This window comes from Peromyscus leucopus, chromosome 18 (genome assembly GCF_004664715.2).
Source record: "Peromyscus leucopus breed LL Stock chromosome 18, UCI_PerLeu_2.1, whole genome shotgun sequence".
NCBI lineage: Eukaryota > Metazoa > Chordata > Mammalia > Rodentia > Cricetidae > Peromyscus > Peromyscus leucopus.
Window position 1 is genome coordinate 40,505,564 of NC_051078.1, and position 17,456 is coordinate 40,523,019.

The 17,456-nt window shown below is 41.7% G+C and overlaps 1 protein-coding gene across 3 annotated transcripts in view; it reads left to right on the forward strand.

Annotated features, from left to right (window-relative positions):
* Ano4 (anoctamin 4) overlaps nt 1-17,456 on the forward strand; it is a 395,425-nt gene that overhangs the window by 258,727 nt on the left and 119,242 nt on the right. For all 3 annotated transcript variants that reach the window (XM_037196832.1, XM_028880306.2, XM_028880308.2), the window contains 2 exons: nt 7,455-7,555; nt 10,818-10,862. In XM_037196832.1, coding sequence (XP_037052727.1) covers nt 7,455-7,555; nt 10,818-10,862 — 146 coding nt within the window. The remainder of the gene's footprint in view (nt 1-7,454; nt 7,556-10,817; nt 10,863-17,456) is intronic.

The window sequence follows — 17,456 nt, forward strand, 5'->3', positions numbered from 1 at the left end:
CTCCATGTGATAAAGGCATGATGGTACTTACCTGTAACTCTAGCCCTCAGAAAACTGAGACAGGAAGATCTCAAGTTCAAGCCTAGCCTAGGCTGCTAAGGAAGTTTGGGACCAGCTATATAGCAACACACACACACACACACACACACACACACACACCAAGTGAGGATGTCACAAAATCATCCTGGACTCAGAACTGTATCTTTAATATAAACAAAAGTGACATTTTAGGAAATCCAATCATTCAGATAAGATCTTCCATGTACGTTACAACTTTGAAAATATACTGTGCATTGGAAAGCAAAACACAGTCTTTTCAAAAGCCTAAAATGTTGAAATGCTCTTGATTAGCATAAATGCAACTGCAGTCATGCATGGATCAGGCCGTGGAGGAGGAAAGAGAAAAAGAGGGAGGGGGAGGGGGAAGGTTGGAGGGAGAATGTGAATGTGCATACATACTTCTGTCTGTCCTAAACGGACACCACAATTCATGAGTCCATTCATATTCCTCTGACTATTTAGCTTGCAGGTTTTCACAAGGAGAATAGTGTCATGGATCACTGGCTTGCCACACTTTGACTCCTTATTTAAGGTGACTAGCTATGACAGCTTTAAAGGCCCCTTCATTGATGGTGACTTCCAACTTCCCAGGACTCTCTGCATTCTTCTGTGCTGGTCCATCTGCTCACAGTTTGCAGAAAACCTTTGTGTCTCACAAATATGGGGGCATGTGCCCCCTCTATACCAAGCACTGCTGCAGGCTCAGGGGAACAGAAATGTTCCTTGTCCCCAGAAGGTCCAAACTCAGGACCCTACTTGTCCCAAGTTAGAAAATAAAACCTCTCCTTAGTCCAAATGTCCAGAAAGTTTGATTTCTCAGGTGCCCCCTCCTCCCACTATGGACATGGGCACTGCCCTTCTCTCTTGGGAGTTTCAGCATTGTTCTGAAGGTCCCGAGAATACTGTCATTTGCATAGCAAACAACCATTTACAATTCCAGCTCCAAGAGATCGATGCCCTTTCCTGGGCTCTGTACGCACCACACACGTATATGCTACACAGACTTACGGATAGTCAAAACACTCCATACACATAGTAAATTAATAAAAAATGTAATTCCCTGGAGTGAAGATTTACCCCAGAGAGAACATAAAGTTGAGCTTTTATCAACTACCCAAAAATTAAAGTTGACGTTTTTTAAAAACATTCTTACATTTGAGAATTTCATATACATATGAAATATGATCATATCCACATGCCATTTCCCTTTCTAATTCCCTCATATTCTACTCAGCATGCCCCTCCACACTTCATGTCTTGTTTATTTGTTTGTTTGTTTGTTTGGGGGGATGTAGCCCTGGCTATCCTAGAACTCACTCTGTAGACCAGGCTGGCCTTGAACTCAAAAATCCACCTGCCTCTGCCTCCTGAGTGCTGGGATCAAAGACATGTGCCACCACCACAATGCCTTCTTTTTTTTTAATAACCCAGTAAATTGGTGCTGCCCATACATGCTAAGTGCAGGGCTGTCTACTGGAGCACAGGAAGACTTTCAGTGGGTTCAGGAAATGATGGTTGTTAACCCCCCAGCTACTTTCACTGCCAACAATTCCTCAGAATGGGGTGGGGCCTAACGGCATCTACCCATCGATGCCACCGTTTGGGCTGGCTTAATCTAATGTCGGTCTTGTGCAGGTATCGACAGCTGCTATGAGTTATTGATTGCGATAGCCTTGTCATGTTCTGAAGACAGTGTTGCACAGCACATCTCCCTGTCCTTCGGCTCCTAACATTCTTTCTGCCTCCTCTTTCCTAGGATTCCCCCAGCCTTGGTGGTGTTGGGATAATATAGATGTCCCAGTTAGGGCTGAGCCCCCAGGGCCTTATTCTCAGCATTTTGACCAGTTATCTCTACGGACTGCTATCCACTGCAAAAAGAGTCTTCTCTGACCACAGTTGAGGGCAGCACGGGTCTACGCATATACACATAAATATTTAGAAGACAATTTGATGATATGGCCATTTAACAATATAACAATAACAGGTTCTCCTCTAGGACCTATGACCTTCCCAGCTATGAGTTTTGGACCAGTATTACAGTGCCAGACATGAAATTCTGTCCTGTGGAGAGTCTCAAATTTGATCAAAATCAGTTAGTTATCCCATAAGAGTCATACCTAGTGCACCAGCAGGTACATCTTACCTGCAGGTCCATATGGTAGTATAGTTCAGGACTAGACAGGACCACTGACAGATTTTCTCTCCCAGCATAGCCCCTTTTAGTACTATGAAAGTTTACAGTACAGAGGACGCTTTCTGATCGGCTTGATGTTTCTGTCTCCTATTTAGCCAAAGTGTGTTGTTTTCAGTACAGGGTCTTACTGTGTCCTTCTGGTGGTAACCAAGGGCAATGGCAATAACTGGTGTTGTTTTGGAGACCTCTGGGCCTCCCTAGCTGATAGCTAACAGCCCCCATGCCTTGTACTGTGACTTTCATTTAGTAACCCACGCCTTCTGGAAGTGACATAGTCCACCCATGCAGGCCAATTCTGTTCGAATTCTTTTTTTAAGTTGTATTTTGAAATTAGCTTATTAGCTGGTCTGTTTCAGTAGGCTTTTTAATATATCCTTGGTTTTGGTTAAGCCACTCATCACCTTCTGCTTTCCCTCTCTACCTCAATCCCTTCTTGATCTGCTAAACCTCGGCATTCCCTCCCCCTACTACATTTTTTTTTTTTAAATTGGGCAATAGGACAGTATGATTCCATATTTCTATACTCCCTTCCTCTGGATTACGTCTCCACCCTACTCCCTGATTGCCCCCTGCCCCACAGTCCCCTCCACTCCCTGCTGGAGCATTTCCATCCTCAGCATCCCTCACTCCTTTCTTTTCGCCTGTAATGTTCTTTCCTCCCCTCTTGACATGCCCCTCCATGGAAGGTTCCTTTCTGCTCCCCTGCCTTCTCCTTCTTCTCTGAATTAACCACACAAAACAAAAGATTGGAAGCTGGGATCTGTTGTTGTTTGTTTTTACTCTTTTCTTGAATGGGCCTGTCACCCAGCTCCCAAATAAATCACACACAGTGACTTATTCTTAATTATCACCTTAGCGTGGCTTAGTTTCTTGCCAGCTCTCCTTAACTTATTCTTAATTATAAATGTTCAGCCTTAGCTTGGCTTGTTTCTAGCCAGTTTTCCTTAACTTTAATTATTCCATCTACCTTTTGTCTCTAGGCTTTTCCCATTCTCTTACTTCTATAAATCTTACTCTTACTCTGGGGCTCGCTGTGTATCTGAGTGGCTGGCCCCTGGAGTCCTTCTCCTTCTCTGGCTCCTACCTCTCTCCTCCCAGGTTTCTCCCTCTATATATCCTCCCTGCCTGTCAACCCTGCCTATCCTTTCTCTTGCCTTGCTATTGCCCAGTTCTTTATTATACCATCAGGTGTTTTATACAGGCACCGTCACACAGCTTTACAGCGTTAAACACATGCAACATAAGCAAAAGTTACATACCTTAAAATAATATTCTACTATAGGGATCTCCATATGGAATTTGCCCTTTGGGGCTAGAGTGACCTCACACAGTGTATTGTTTTCCAAGTTCTATCCATTTACCTATAAATTTCATTTTTCTGTACAGATGAATGATACTCCATTTGTATATACGTCACATTTTCTTATCCATTTTTATGTTGATGGAATGTATTTGTTTAGTTCAGTTCCTAGCCATTGCACATGGAGCAGTAATGAGCATGGATGTGCAGGTGTCTCCATGGTAGGATGTAAGTCTGGGGAAGTGGAATGGATGTGCAGGTGTCTCCATGGTAGGATGTAAGTCTGGAGAAGTGGAATAGTCCTACATCATTTCTGTTTCTAGATTTTGTTTTTTAGAAACCTTGTGTCTGATTTCCAAAGTTTGTAATAGTCCCACTGACAGTGTGTAAGACTTTCCTGTTTGCCAGATTCATGGCGGTATTTATTGTTATTGTATTCCTGATGATGCACATTCTAACTGGAGTGACATAGCATCTTAACATAGGTCACTTTAATTTGCATTCTCCTGATGGCAAAGGATGCTGAACACTTTTTGAAGTGTTTCCTAGTCATGTTCGTTTCTTTTTTAAAGAATTTTCCATTCGGTTCCATACACCATTTTTAATTGGGTTGTTTATTTTCTTAATGCTTAGTTTTGAGGATCCTTTGTGTATTCTAGACACTGGTGTATTCTGTCATAAATAGCTGAAAAATATGGCTTTCTTATTCTGTGGACTACCTATTAATTCACTTCACAGTTTCCTTTGCTGTATTGAAGCTTTTGAGTTTCATGAGATCCTATCTGTTGGTCATTGGTCTTATTTCCTGGGCTACTGGAGTCTTTTTCAGTCCTCATCTGTGAGTTTTTCCTTGGTGTCTCCTGACTAGTTTGGGTTTGAAGTCTGTTTTTGTCAGATATTAGGATAGACAGGCCTGCTTGTTTCCTGGTTCCATTTGCTTGGAGTACCTTTTCCAATCCCTTCACCCTAAGATTGTTGTCTGTTGTTGATGGTGAGGGGTTATCTCTTGGAGGTGGGATAAAGATGGATCCTGTCTTCTGATCCAATCAACTTCTGTGTTTTTATTTGGGGAATAGAGGCCATTGATATTCAGAGTTACTAATGAAAAATGTTTATTTAATTCCTATCATTTTGTTGATTTTGTAGTGTTATCTTAGATCTCTTTTGATTAACTGTCCTGGCATTTATTTATTCCTTATGACCTCTTTGGTGTGTTTATCTTTTTCTTCGGACTGAAGTATACCAGTATCCCATGTTGATCTGGCTTAACAGTCATAAATTCCTTTAATCTGTTTTTATCTCTCCTTCAATTTTAATAGATGGGTTTGCTGGTATAATATCTGAGTTGACAGTTGTGATCTTTTAGGGCATGAAATACTTCTTTCCAGGTCTGTCTGGCTTAAAAAAGTTTCTGTTGGGTAATCAGGTATTATTTTGTGGGGCCTGAGAGGCTTGGCCTTTTCCTCTTGTAGCTTTCAATATCCTTCCTCTGTCCTTTATTTTCAGTGCTTTAATTACATTATGTCATGGATATTCTTTTCTGGTTCTGTGGGCAGAACCTAGGTACATATGTACCTAGGTGGGAATCTGTCTCTCTAAGTGTAGTAGTTTTTCTCCTTGATTTTACTGAAAGTCTGATATATGCCTTTGACATGATATCCTCTCCTTTTTTGTATGTGGATTTTTATAAATTTGTCACTGCCTTTACTGAGTGGTTCAAAGCCTCCACCTTGTCTTCCAGTCCTGATACCTGTCCTCCACAGGATCCATTCTATAGGTGGGGCTTTCTTCACACTGAGGGTTTTATTTGGATTTTTGAGTTTTTCATTTCCAGCATAATTTCAGTTTGGTTTTTCTTCAGTAATTCTTTCAATTGGTTTCTGTTCTCATAGCTTGTGTTGACATCCTCATTTCATCCATGCCTTAGACTCTAACTTCTTTTAGTTGTTTGAATGTAGTTATTATCATTCTTTTGAACTCTGTCTAGAAGTTCTTCCAGGTCATTCTCATTGGGGTCTATTATTACTGGATTGACAATTTTTGGAGATGACACGTCTTGGATTCTCAAGCTGTTTCTGGTTTTGCCCTGGAATTTGCACATTTTTAGTTAGTTGAATAGAAACCTAGGGCTGGTGGTCTGGAGACTGCTTACCAGTTAGCACCGGGAGTTAGGGAAACTGAGGAAGGGTGGGAAAGGAATTTAGGAACCAAGGAGCTCTTGCTTATCAGCACCAGGAGCTGGGCAGACGAGGGAAGTTTGGGCAGAGTGGTCAGGGCCTGGGTGGGGTATAGGGGCTTAGCTGTCAGCAGAGAGAATTGCGAGGAGCTGGTAAAGTTAACATTCTTGACTTATAAAAAACAAAACAAAACAAAACAGTGTAAGTGGCAAGCCGCATGCATAGAAGGATCTGGGTAAACCTTATATGTTTAGACTTTTTGGATTACTCTCTACTTCTTCCTATTACTCTCTTCTCCCTATGGGAGGCAAAGTCCAAAGAAAGATTTTGCAGTTGGTCATTCACATCCTTCTTCCCATAGGCAAAGACCAAAATCTGTAGGGAGCTTATCAGGGTGTGAAGGTCTAGTTTACTTCCCTATCCGAGTAATTCGTCAATTTAAAAGCCCCCAAAGACACAATACAGGCCTTGGGAAAAGCTGCCTGGTACCAGCCCAGCTTCAGATCTCTTGTCTCATTGGTGCCTCCTTCTCTGTATCCTTTGCCAACTTGTTTTCATCTTGTCGGCTGCGAGTATTTCTTCTTTTCTTTATTCTTTTGGGGAGGGGGTATGAGTGTGTGATATATGCACATGTTTGTATGAGTGCTTGCATGTGTGTGGGTTCACATGTGTGGACATGTGCAAAGGTTGCTATCAGGTACACTCCATGATAGCTTTCTACTTTGTATGAATGCCTTGATAACTTTCCATGTTTGTATGAGTGTTTGCATGTGTATGGGTTCACATGTGTGGGCATGTGCAAAGACTATAAAGGTTGTGAACAAGTATCCTCCTCGATAGCTTTCCATTTCATTTACTCAGGCAGGGTCTCTTGATGAGCCTCGACCTCACAGACTCACCTCTGCCTCCACGGTGCTGGGATTACAGCAGGGTCATACCTACCTGGCTTTTATATGGGTTCTGGGCACATGAATTTCAGTCATCATGCTTGTATGGCAAGAGCTTTATCCGCTGAACCATCTCCTGACTCTCTTTCTCTCCTTTCAGTAAATCTCTCTCTTATAATTTTTTTCTCCACTAAGAAGCCACGGTGATCTCTGGGCACCGAAATCAAGATGGCTTCCCTATGTTCTAACAGTAAGACCCAACAGCCTAGGAAGTGCCCTACAGTACACTCTCTTCTTCTGCTCACTTTCTCGGCCTCTAATGTCCCTCCTCTACTTCACCTCAGCCACTCCTCCTTCCCTTGAACACACCAAGCAATTTCTCACCTTGTCCCGAGCCTCCCACACTCTCTACCCAGCAGGTTCCTGTGCCTCCTTCAGGTCTCAGCTCAGGCCACCCCAGAGAGGCCTTCACTTGACCCCTTGTCTAAAGTAGTGTGTGCCTTCTCCACACAACCCTTTCCCAGTATCTCATCTTCACAGTATTCACCACTACCTGAATTTATCCCCCTCTTTTAAACTTGTTTTCACATATGTCCCTTTTAAATATTTATGGATCATGTAAACATCCCTCTTCTTTTATTCACAGCTGCGTCCCCGGTGCTTGGAACAGGGACATATTTGTTAAATGGCTATGTGCACACTTTAAGGGACTGGCTTATTGCCAAAGAATGCCCCACATTATAAACTCCAAGTTCAAACATTCCCAGTTCCAGCTGCATTGAAACTGGAGGAAATTTTGATATACTTTTCAATTTAGTTTCTTTTTTCTGTTTCAGTCCTCTCTAATAAATAGTGACATTATCTTTGTGAAGTTGCATGCCCCATGGGAAGTCCTTGGAAGATATGCAGAGCAAATGAATGTAAGGATGCCTTTCAGGTAGGTGTGAATGTGTCTCCCTGCTGCTCTCTCTTTCTCTCTCTCTCTGCTGCTTCATGGTAAACCTAATGACACTGTTTCTTGGAACAAATAAAAGCATAGTACAGGCTGGAAAAGTCATTAAAGCAGAAAATTTTCCTAATGTTCAGAAAATGCAAATAAATCTCCTGCCTGCTATCAAGTAGCATTTCCAAGTTGCATTTGCATTTTGAAAATGCCATTTCTAGAATCTCTGTGTAATGCTGCCATGAACAGCTAGACACCATATACCATGGTCTTTACTGAGCAGTACCTTCCACAAAAAAATTAAAAATCAGTTTTTTCCAAGAAATAAGTTTAAGAAATTTCATAAAATATGACTTTTAAAAAATAATCTATTTTTAAAATTAAGACGTCATAAATTTTATATAAGTACAAATAATTGTTAATTGTTCCAAGGTGGTGAATAAAGATACTTTATATGGATTGCTAGGTTATTTAAAAGGATAAATTTTCCTTTGTCTCAAAGTGTCTATTCTTATTTCATTATAGGTTAAGGAGATGTGATCTTCCTTTGTTAGATTAAAAACAAAATGAAATAGTAAACCTGAAATTACAAGTGCAGAGATGTGTGTGGAAGAGTGGGGTGTGGGATGGGGGGAATCACCAATAGAATCTGCTAAAAGGCAAAGGGATTTAGCGCCAAGGACAGTTCAAAAATGACTTGTGAGAGGTACTTTGGGTTTTCAGCTTGCCTATAAGACCAAGATAGATGGCAAGAATTAGGCGAGATGGTATCGACTCTCAAAATGCTTCTTAGTGGGCTGTTAAAATTACAGAAACCAGTGGTCTGCTAAACTCAGAAGGGGTAGTGGGGTGGGGGAGAGAGAGAGAGATTTACAGGTTTACAGATTTACAGAAGGCCAATTTCCATTCATAAGCCTGTAATATATCTCTCAGAACATTTTATTTTCTTTATTGGTCTCTATGTCCTAATATCAAGTCAACATATAGGCTAAGGTTTCCAGCATCTGTTTTCCTGGAGGCAAAATTCTCAAAATAGATAAGCATAGTCCTGGTCTTATGATTTATTTCTGTGTTTAAAATGTTGAAAAGGAAAGCTGAGAACTCAAGGGCAAACACACACACACACACACACACACACACACACACACACACACACACACGTAAATAAACAATAAGGAGAAAAGAAAAACCATGGTTTGTGCTGAAAGAGGCTATGCTAAAATAATTAAATCCTGTTACTTGATGATATAATAATTATGTAATGTAGACTAATACCACATTATGCTTAAGAACAAAGGGGAAAGAAAGCACTCTAAATTACATTTAGACAGAAATTAATAACCCTTCCGCAGTCTAAAAACTTACAACCCCTCTAGCAAGAACACATCTCTATAATAAAGAACCTAAGGAAACAGAAACCTGAATGATGCTAATACAAAGCCAACTCTCTTAGTACTTGGAAGGATTTCACATCTGAAGGGCCCGACCTCACATGATAGAAAATATATTGCATGTACATTTCATGGCAGAGAAGTTCTGCCTCAAGTAGCGTGAATAGTTTTATAATGCAACACTAATAGACCAGGATGCAAGCAGTAAACTGAAAGTGAATTTGAATAATAATCTACTCTCAGATGCAGGAATTCCTACAGGAAAGCAGTTTGAAGAGAAAATGCTGTCATATGTGAGAGTAATTGGCCTCACTAATATTGATATGGTTTTACCTGAGCTTAGCATCACCTGTTATGACCCGATGCATGCAAACCTTCATGAGCATATATTGTCCTTGGTTTTACGTGTGGTTCTAGCCTGAGGCACATGTAATTCCAAAGGAGGAATTTCCCCACCATACCATTTTAGGAACATGTACAGATATCAATTTAGCTAAACTCAAATGTTCCAAAGTATCTTACATGATTTGTTTCTTTCAGTAAGACAGTGCTTCTAAATCTCAGGTTTAGTTTTCTTCCTTCTTAACTCTATAGTTAATAAAAAGAAATGTAAAAATAGCTTTTTGTGGGAGATTTCTAATAAACTTGTTTCTTAAGTACCTCTGTGTCCATAAATTTGTGGTTTAAAAATGATAGACTGTTTTTTGAGCATTTTTAGGGTTAGAGAAAATTGGGCCGATATCACAGTGTGTCCCACATCCCCACCTTCTACAGTTTTCTTACCAATATCTCCTGTTAGTATGGGTATGTGTCATTTTGATGGAGCAATAACATATCATTAACTAAAGTCTAAAGCTTATGGCCCACTCATATACAGGTTTATAAATATGTGTCATTGTGTAGAATCATAGAAAATCATATGTAGAATCATACAGAATATGATATCCTAAAAACTCCATGTTTTGCCTGTCCATTCGTTCTGCCTGGCCCAAATCTCTGACTTCGTATTCTCTGCAACTGTTGACCAAAATGTGGCAGATATTGTTTGATATGTAAAGTCCCCTCTTTGCAAAAAGTGAAGTAGCCCAGTGACCATGCAGAATGCACCCGACCTGCCCTCATCTCATGATTGATCCCTTGGTAGACACTTGAACGATGTAAAGAGATTGCGTCTAATGAGGTGTCCAACACACATGCTCTCAAATTACACCCAGAGTTCTCATTTAAATATTTTTAAAAATTACCTAAAGTGAAGCAACATATCAGATCTTTACTGTATCCCATTCTTGGTTTTTTTGGTTTCCTAGGATTGTGTGTTTTTCCCTGGTTAGTTCACCTGTAGCAGTCAGGAGGTGGTTATGCCCATGTGGGTATTTATAGTTGACTACTGATACAATCTTTTCTTGTACTAGATGTGAAATACATGTTTTTATACCTCTATCAAGATCGTGATAAAAGTATCCTGTAAACCCAAATTGCTATATAAATAGTACCTTAATGTAATAACACGTCTGTTAAATTATGTCTGCTGCCCTTAGTTCTCCGAGTTTCCCTTGATGAAAGTCGACCTCCACTAAATCCATGCAAAATACTAATCCCTCCAATTTATTACTCTGCCTGTGCATGTGCTGTAGGCCAGATGCAGCCCTGAAGAAATGATAGTAATGAGAGGAAGAAGCAGTGATAGGCGCCGTCCCCTAGGATGTCTGTACTGACTCACTTCTCCTTGTTAATCTCTCTTTAGTGTTTTCTTCTTCACCTCTTACAGGCTTCTATCTCCGATCTCCTTTCCTCCCTTGCTAGTTCAAACTGTAACTGACGGTGGGTTTTCTTCTCGACTGGCTTCATTTTTGCTGTTCTTCCAGGAGAAAAATCTATTACCTGCCCCGCCGGTACAAGTTCATGAGCAGGTGAGTAGCTCGCTCTGTCCCTGTGGTCTTGTCTGCTGATGATGTACTCTAGCAATGACAAGGACCAACAAGCCCAGGAGGATGGGAGATGATACTGTGACTGCCAAGCACATCCCCAAAATAACGTTTTCACACTAGCCTGACAAATAAAGTTGCAGATGCCCTTCTCAGAGTCCTCCCCTTCCCTGGCCACCTGGGAGCATGCGCAACAGCATCGACAGGTGTGTTGAGCTTGTCCCTTGTCTGGCCCGACCTGTAAAACCGATTGCCCCAAATCCCAACCGATCAGAGAAATTTTAGCCTGGAAGCTGTTGTCTTCCACATGAATTTCTCCCTCCACTGTTCGTAATTTGCGAGATCGAAGGGCAAGCGGTCACCCTGTCAAAAAGCTGGTGGCTACTCCTGCATCATGGGAGAGTCCTTGGTATCGGTGACATTTGGTTGATATGCTATTCACATTGTATGGGAGAGCTCTTATGGCACTTTGCACAGGAAAAAAAAAAAAAACACTGGGCAAACGTTGTCCTTCCTGTAGTTTGTGTCCTTCCAAAGCTTGTTTTCCTTGTTGTTCTGTTAGAAGCCAAGGAAAAAGGGAAAATATCAGTGATATCCTCGACTTGGCTTCATTTTGTGATCATTGGTGACTCTAACTTCAAAATCTTAATTGGTCTTATATACCTCCTCCCCCTGAGCTGAACTTATGTCTTGAATGGGCATCCCTTGGGTTTCTCTAAAAATCATTAAGGTAATTCAGTTCAGTGAGATTCAATATGTAGACCCAATGTTTATAGTCTATATGTAACATAAAGAATATATGTAACATATAATATATATTCTTTGTAGTCTATATGTAACATAAAGAATTAATGTAACATAAAGATAATAGATAATATATATTCTTTATAGTCATTTATAATCTGTGCAGAATGGTAAGTAATGCAGGTCGGTGGGTGTCCTCAAGTATGCATTCACCAGCAGAGTATGGCCAGCAGAGCAGCTTCCACAGGAACTGAGAGGTTGTGATTTCTCACCACGTCTCTGGGCAGCTCTTTCATTAGGCAATAGGTCTGGCGTTTTCCCTCACCATGATTTAGATTACTCCCTGACCGCAGAATGCTCCTTGGTAGAAGCTTTGTACCACGCTCAAGCCCGTGTCAATAGTTCTCAGATTTCAGCCAGCACCAGAGTTACCTGGAGAGTTTTAAAGCACAGATTTCTGGGCCCCGCCACACTTCTGTTTCCACCACTGCAAAACAAAAACACTTCGTTTCTACCCTGTGGGGTTTCTGAGGGCTTCATGTGTAGCCTGTGTTTGTAGGTGATTGTCATATTTGTGAAAATTATCTCAGGTGTGTATATACCTCCTGTTCTACCTCTTGCCTCACTCTGTTCTTGTTTCTTCTGAAGACTAGTCTTCTAATTCTAGCAAGCCCTGATTTTATTTGCCAAGTGGCCATGTGTATGCCATGAAGCCCCCACTTATGTGCCCCTATTGGCACAGCGTATGCCTTACACCTCAGGGTTGTACTGGGCTCTGCACTCTTCCAGTCAGCCTCTTGAATTCTGCACATGCTGCTCCAGGGTAACTTCTAGGATCCATTTGATGCTCTTCACGCCTGCCACCGTTCCTTATATTCCTGTCTTTGTTCTGATGATTTGAAAGCAAATTGTCCTCTGTGGCCAAAATGAAGTGAAAAGGCTTGACCTAACCACAGACCTGGATAAAATGTCTTCATGCATCTCTTGCCTCTTTATATTAATGCCATGGCTCCCGAATGCATTACGCAGCTTGGATTTACATATTGTTGCAGAGTAGCCCTTCTGGATAGTACTTCCTTTACTTTCACCAAGATAGTACCGACCCAGACTGCAAAACTCAGTTCCCGTGATTTGACTTTCTGAGTAGGCCAATGACGCCGCTTTCCTTTCTCCAGCTGGTACCCTTTATCCCTGTCACCTCATGCTGCAGTCTATTGCAGAGATTCCCATCTCCTCAGCAGGATGGTGTGGGAATCCAAGGATAGTACATTCTGTTTCACATTTTCAGCGTCTAGTACCTAATATATGGGGTGAGTGAATTCATGAATCTCATACATGTGTAAGAGGAGTGGAGTGGGAGGAAAGGTGGACACATGCACACACATACACACAGTGGAGTGGGAGGAAAGGTGGACACACACACACATACACACACCACAGTATACAATACACCCATGTATACAACACATACATGCCACAATACACACACATGCACACATTATACACATACACACATAGCACACACACACACACACACACACACACACAGATACATACACATACATACACAACACGCCCATACACACAACCAAGTCTGGCTAAAATGGGAGACACTGACCTTGGGCTGAAGTATGTGCCTAGCGATGGAAGATGGATGGAAAGACTTGAAGACTTACATGATGGCAGAAGGAGAGAGAATCTCACAGTTGGGGGAGGCATCGATGTCAGCAAGTCCAGTCACTCATGAGATTCTTCATCCTCTGCTCGGCTGCCATCCAGCTCATCTTGGAACGTGCTGGAGATGGGGACATGCATAGTCCATTTGTCAGCGGCTCTGATGACTAGAAAGTTCTTTAGAGTAAGCCGTACCAACTAGTCTCTCGTGCTCACTCTCTTTCATTCCCTGTGCTCTCTAGTCTTTCTCCCTGCTCCCCCTCTCTCTCTACCCGTTTTTTCTCCTTTTCTCCTTAGCTTTCATTTTTAGTCATAGTTCTGCCTCCCAAATAGACCAAAACAAAACAAAGGAAAGTAGATAAAATTGTGCATCTTCAGACGAAGGGTTCGCCCTGATACAATTGTGAAACTTCAGACGAAGGGTTCGCACTTCACGGGTATTTGGAAATGGGGAGCGGAAAGGGAATCTTTACCTATGAGGAGGAAAAATACAGCTGGAGGCATGAGAGGGGTGAGACCCAGCAGGCATACATGTGTGACGAGGAAGACAGCGTACATGTGTGATGAGGAAGACAGCAGCCTTCTTTCAGTAATTCTGCATTACTAGCTGGGCAGTGGTGGTGCATGCCTTTAATCCCAGTGTTCAGAAGGCAGAGGTAGGAGGATCTCTGAGTTTGAAGCCAGCCTGGTCTACAAAGTGAATTCCAGGACAGCCAGGGCTACACAAAGAAACCCTGTCTCAAAATAAAAAAAAAAAAAAAAAAGAAAAGAAAAGAAAAAGAAAAAACCTCTTCATTGTAACTCAGTACATTGCAGGAGCATCGGTGTCCTATAGGCCATAGGGACTGATGGTGAAGCCATCCAAATGAAAAATAGAGCTAGATAAGCCAACTGGACATGAGTGGCAGAGAAGCCGTCACTCTGGCCAGGAGGATGTATGGGGTTTCCTGGGAAAGATATAAAGAGTGAAGAGAAGAGACCCTGTGGCAATTTCTCTTTAAAAGATGCATTTAGGGGACCAGAAGAGACAGAAGAGGGTGAACAGAACAGTCTGGGAACAGAAGGGGAATCAAGAGCAGTTGACATCAACAGCACCAGAAACAAGTTTACACAGAGGTGTGCATTCTTCAGCTTCTGGTGGGTAGCGACAAGTGAGAATCTATTCAGCACATTTACAAGTCAGTAATAATGGCCATAGTAGCACTCTCTGTGGAAACAGCATTCTCAAATATGAGTCAGGATTACTCAACAGCTGGGTTTCTGATTCAATAAGTCTACATGTAGTTGATAAATGACCTCTCTTTTAAACAGTAAAGGATGCTGATTCTGCTAGGAGAGAGACATGTTTTTGCTGTATCTTTCTGGTTGGTTGAGACAGAATCTCACTTCAAGAAGAGCTGACCTTGAATCCACCATATAGCCCAGACTAACCTAGAACATGCAGAAATCTTTGTTCTTCAACCTCCCAAGTTTTGAGATTATAGGCACACAACACATACTGTGTAAAGACAATAGTTCTAGGAATCATGGCTATAGAATGGAAGTCATTAGACAAGTTTCACAGGCAATAGTGTTCAGTGCTGTTTTGATAAGGAGTATGGAAGAAAGGGAAAGACAGAAAGGATTTAGAACAGGAGTCAACAGCAGGAAAGCAGAGGAGACTTAGTTTATGACCATGTTCTTCAAGTATGAAAAGGACATAGTTTGAGTGAACATGAGCTTGCCTCTAGAACTAGAAGAATGGCTTAAAAAACACTAACCTCTATCATGAAAAAGTTGACTTTCAGTGTGGAAATTACCATCTTGGAACAACTGAGACAATGGAACATACTGGAAGAATGTACCAGAATAAAAGAAAAAGAAACCCCAATTATGGTAGTAAGTATGACACATTGGCTGGGCAGGGCTCTCTGGAGATAATCTTCATTGCTGCCATGCAGCATTTTGTTTTGGACAACACTGGAGTGAAGTGTTGGCACTTTCTGAAGCCCTCTGCCTAGTGGCTAACTTAAAATGCAGTTAAAAGTCAGGCGGTGGTGGCGCACGCCTTTAACCCCAGCACTCAGCAGGCAGAGCCAGGTGGATCTCTGTGAGTTCGAGGCCAGCCTGGTCTACAAAGTGAGATCCAGGACAGACACCAAAACTACACAGAGAAATCCTGTCTTGAAAAAAACCAATAAAATAAAATAAAATGCAGTTAAGAAGAAAGCGTGCTGTATGTTTTACTCAGCGATTCACCCCGGGATAGACTAATTGAAGTGATGAAGAGCATCCACCCCTTGTAGCTAACTCTGAAATTCAAGTTCAAAAGCACAGCTACCACTTGTGTTATTAACAGCACCCCAGCAATGAAACACTTGACCTTCAGTGTTCTGAAATTCTCCTGCCATACCGTATGTGGGCATTCAATTTACTGTTTAATTTCATCTACATAAATTGTATTTAGTTCCATTAGCCCATGAAAGTACTCTCCATCCCAACTCTCCTTAAAGGATAAACATATTTAAACAAGTCTAAAGTTTTTTTTAGCAAGAATAAAACACCTTTTTATAAACATCTTTATATAAAAAAACTCACCCAACTCCCATAAAACATCCTCATGTAGCTCAGACTCATGTATTTGTAATAAGTACCTTTTAATCCCTGTACCTGGTCTATTAAACACTGCTTTGATTCTAATCTCTAGGCAGGTTTACAGGCATTATAAACTATCTATTCAATAAAGTGGAGGAGTTTATCATCTCTTCTTTGCCTGATTTTTTTTTTCTGGGATAAAATGATTGTGGAAAACAACCTTCAGAAAATATTGCAAAGTAACGTAACAAATGTAATTATTGTGGGCAGTTATAGTTGAAGTCTCATAACTCCCCCTTTCCCTCCACCCCCACTGTGGGCACTCGGCCTAAGTTTATCCTTTATTGTAACACTAGACCGAGGGAATGCAAAGCCCTATGCATTATAGGCTCTGTTTATTACAAACATATCAGATGGGCATACTAGCAGAATGAGGAATGGTTTGTATTTTTCCATCCCTACTATTAAAATTTAATGTATGCAAATGTTCCAGGGCCCTTGGACTCATCTGTAAGATATTTAGGCTATGCTCCAAATACGAGTCCTGTGACCTAAAGAGGAAGCATTAGCTTCCAAAGACACCTAATTCCTATCCAAGGAGATGCTGTGAATGCAGGGGACCTGACTCTAAGAAGAGAAAAGGGAAACCCAAGCCTCCTGTTGCCTGTTGGGAGTCCAGGAGGACTTCACTTCCAGCAGACAAGAGCTATGAGCTACCTCTGCTAGGAAAAACTACCAAGAAAAACTCATCTGTAGCCTCCCTCTCTCCAAATGTATTGTTAGGACACGGGTCTAGAATATGCTGGTCCAGGGAAATGCAAGTGTCTCTAAAGAAGCCTCAAGAACATTGCAAGAGGAGGGGGCTGGAAGAATGTAAGAGCCAGAGGATCAGGGAGTTTGCTATGAGACTGTGTCTCCTACTAATGTCAGCCATAAAATCTCATCAACATGACCACCCATGCATGAGCTGAACAAGGATGCCACCAATGACCATACGCAACTAGACAGGGAAAAGCCTGTGAGGCCTCAACCCTGCACAAAGAACTAGAGGCAACTGAAGAATGCTGGGAGCGAGAGGCGGTCTTCCCCAGTGAATAGCACACCATCCAGTGTGCTATTAGCCCTGAAAACACACATGCAAGTAACATTATATGGAATTAACAGGTTATATTTAGGAATGTATATGTATATACATATAGGCATATGATAACAATTAGTGGGAAAAAGAGGCAATGAGTTTGAAGGAGAGTGGGTAAGTATTTATGGTGGTTTGAATATAATTGGCCCCCATAAGCTCATAGCGAGTGGCACTATTAGGAGGCATGACTTTGGAGAGGGGTGGCCTTGTTGGAGGAAGTGTGTCACTGTGGAAGCGAGCTTGAGGTCTCATATATGCTCAAGCCACGCCTAGTGCCTCAGACCACTTCCTGTTGCCTGCTGGTCAAGATGTAGGAATCTCAGTTCTCAACTCCTTCTCCAGCACCATGTCTGCCTGCACACCACCATACTCTCACCCACCATGCTCTCTGCCACGATGATAATGGACTGACCCTCTGAAACTGTAACCTGCCACCTCAGTTAAATGTT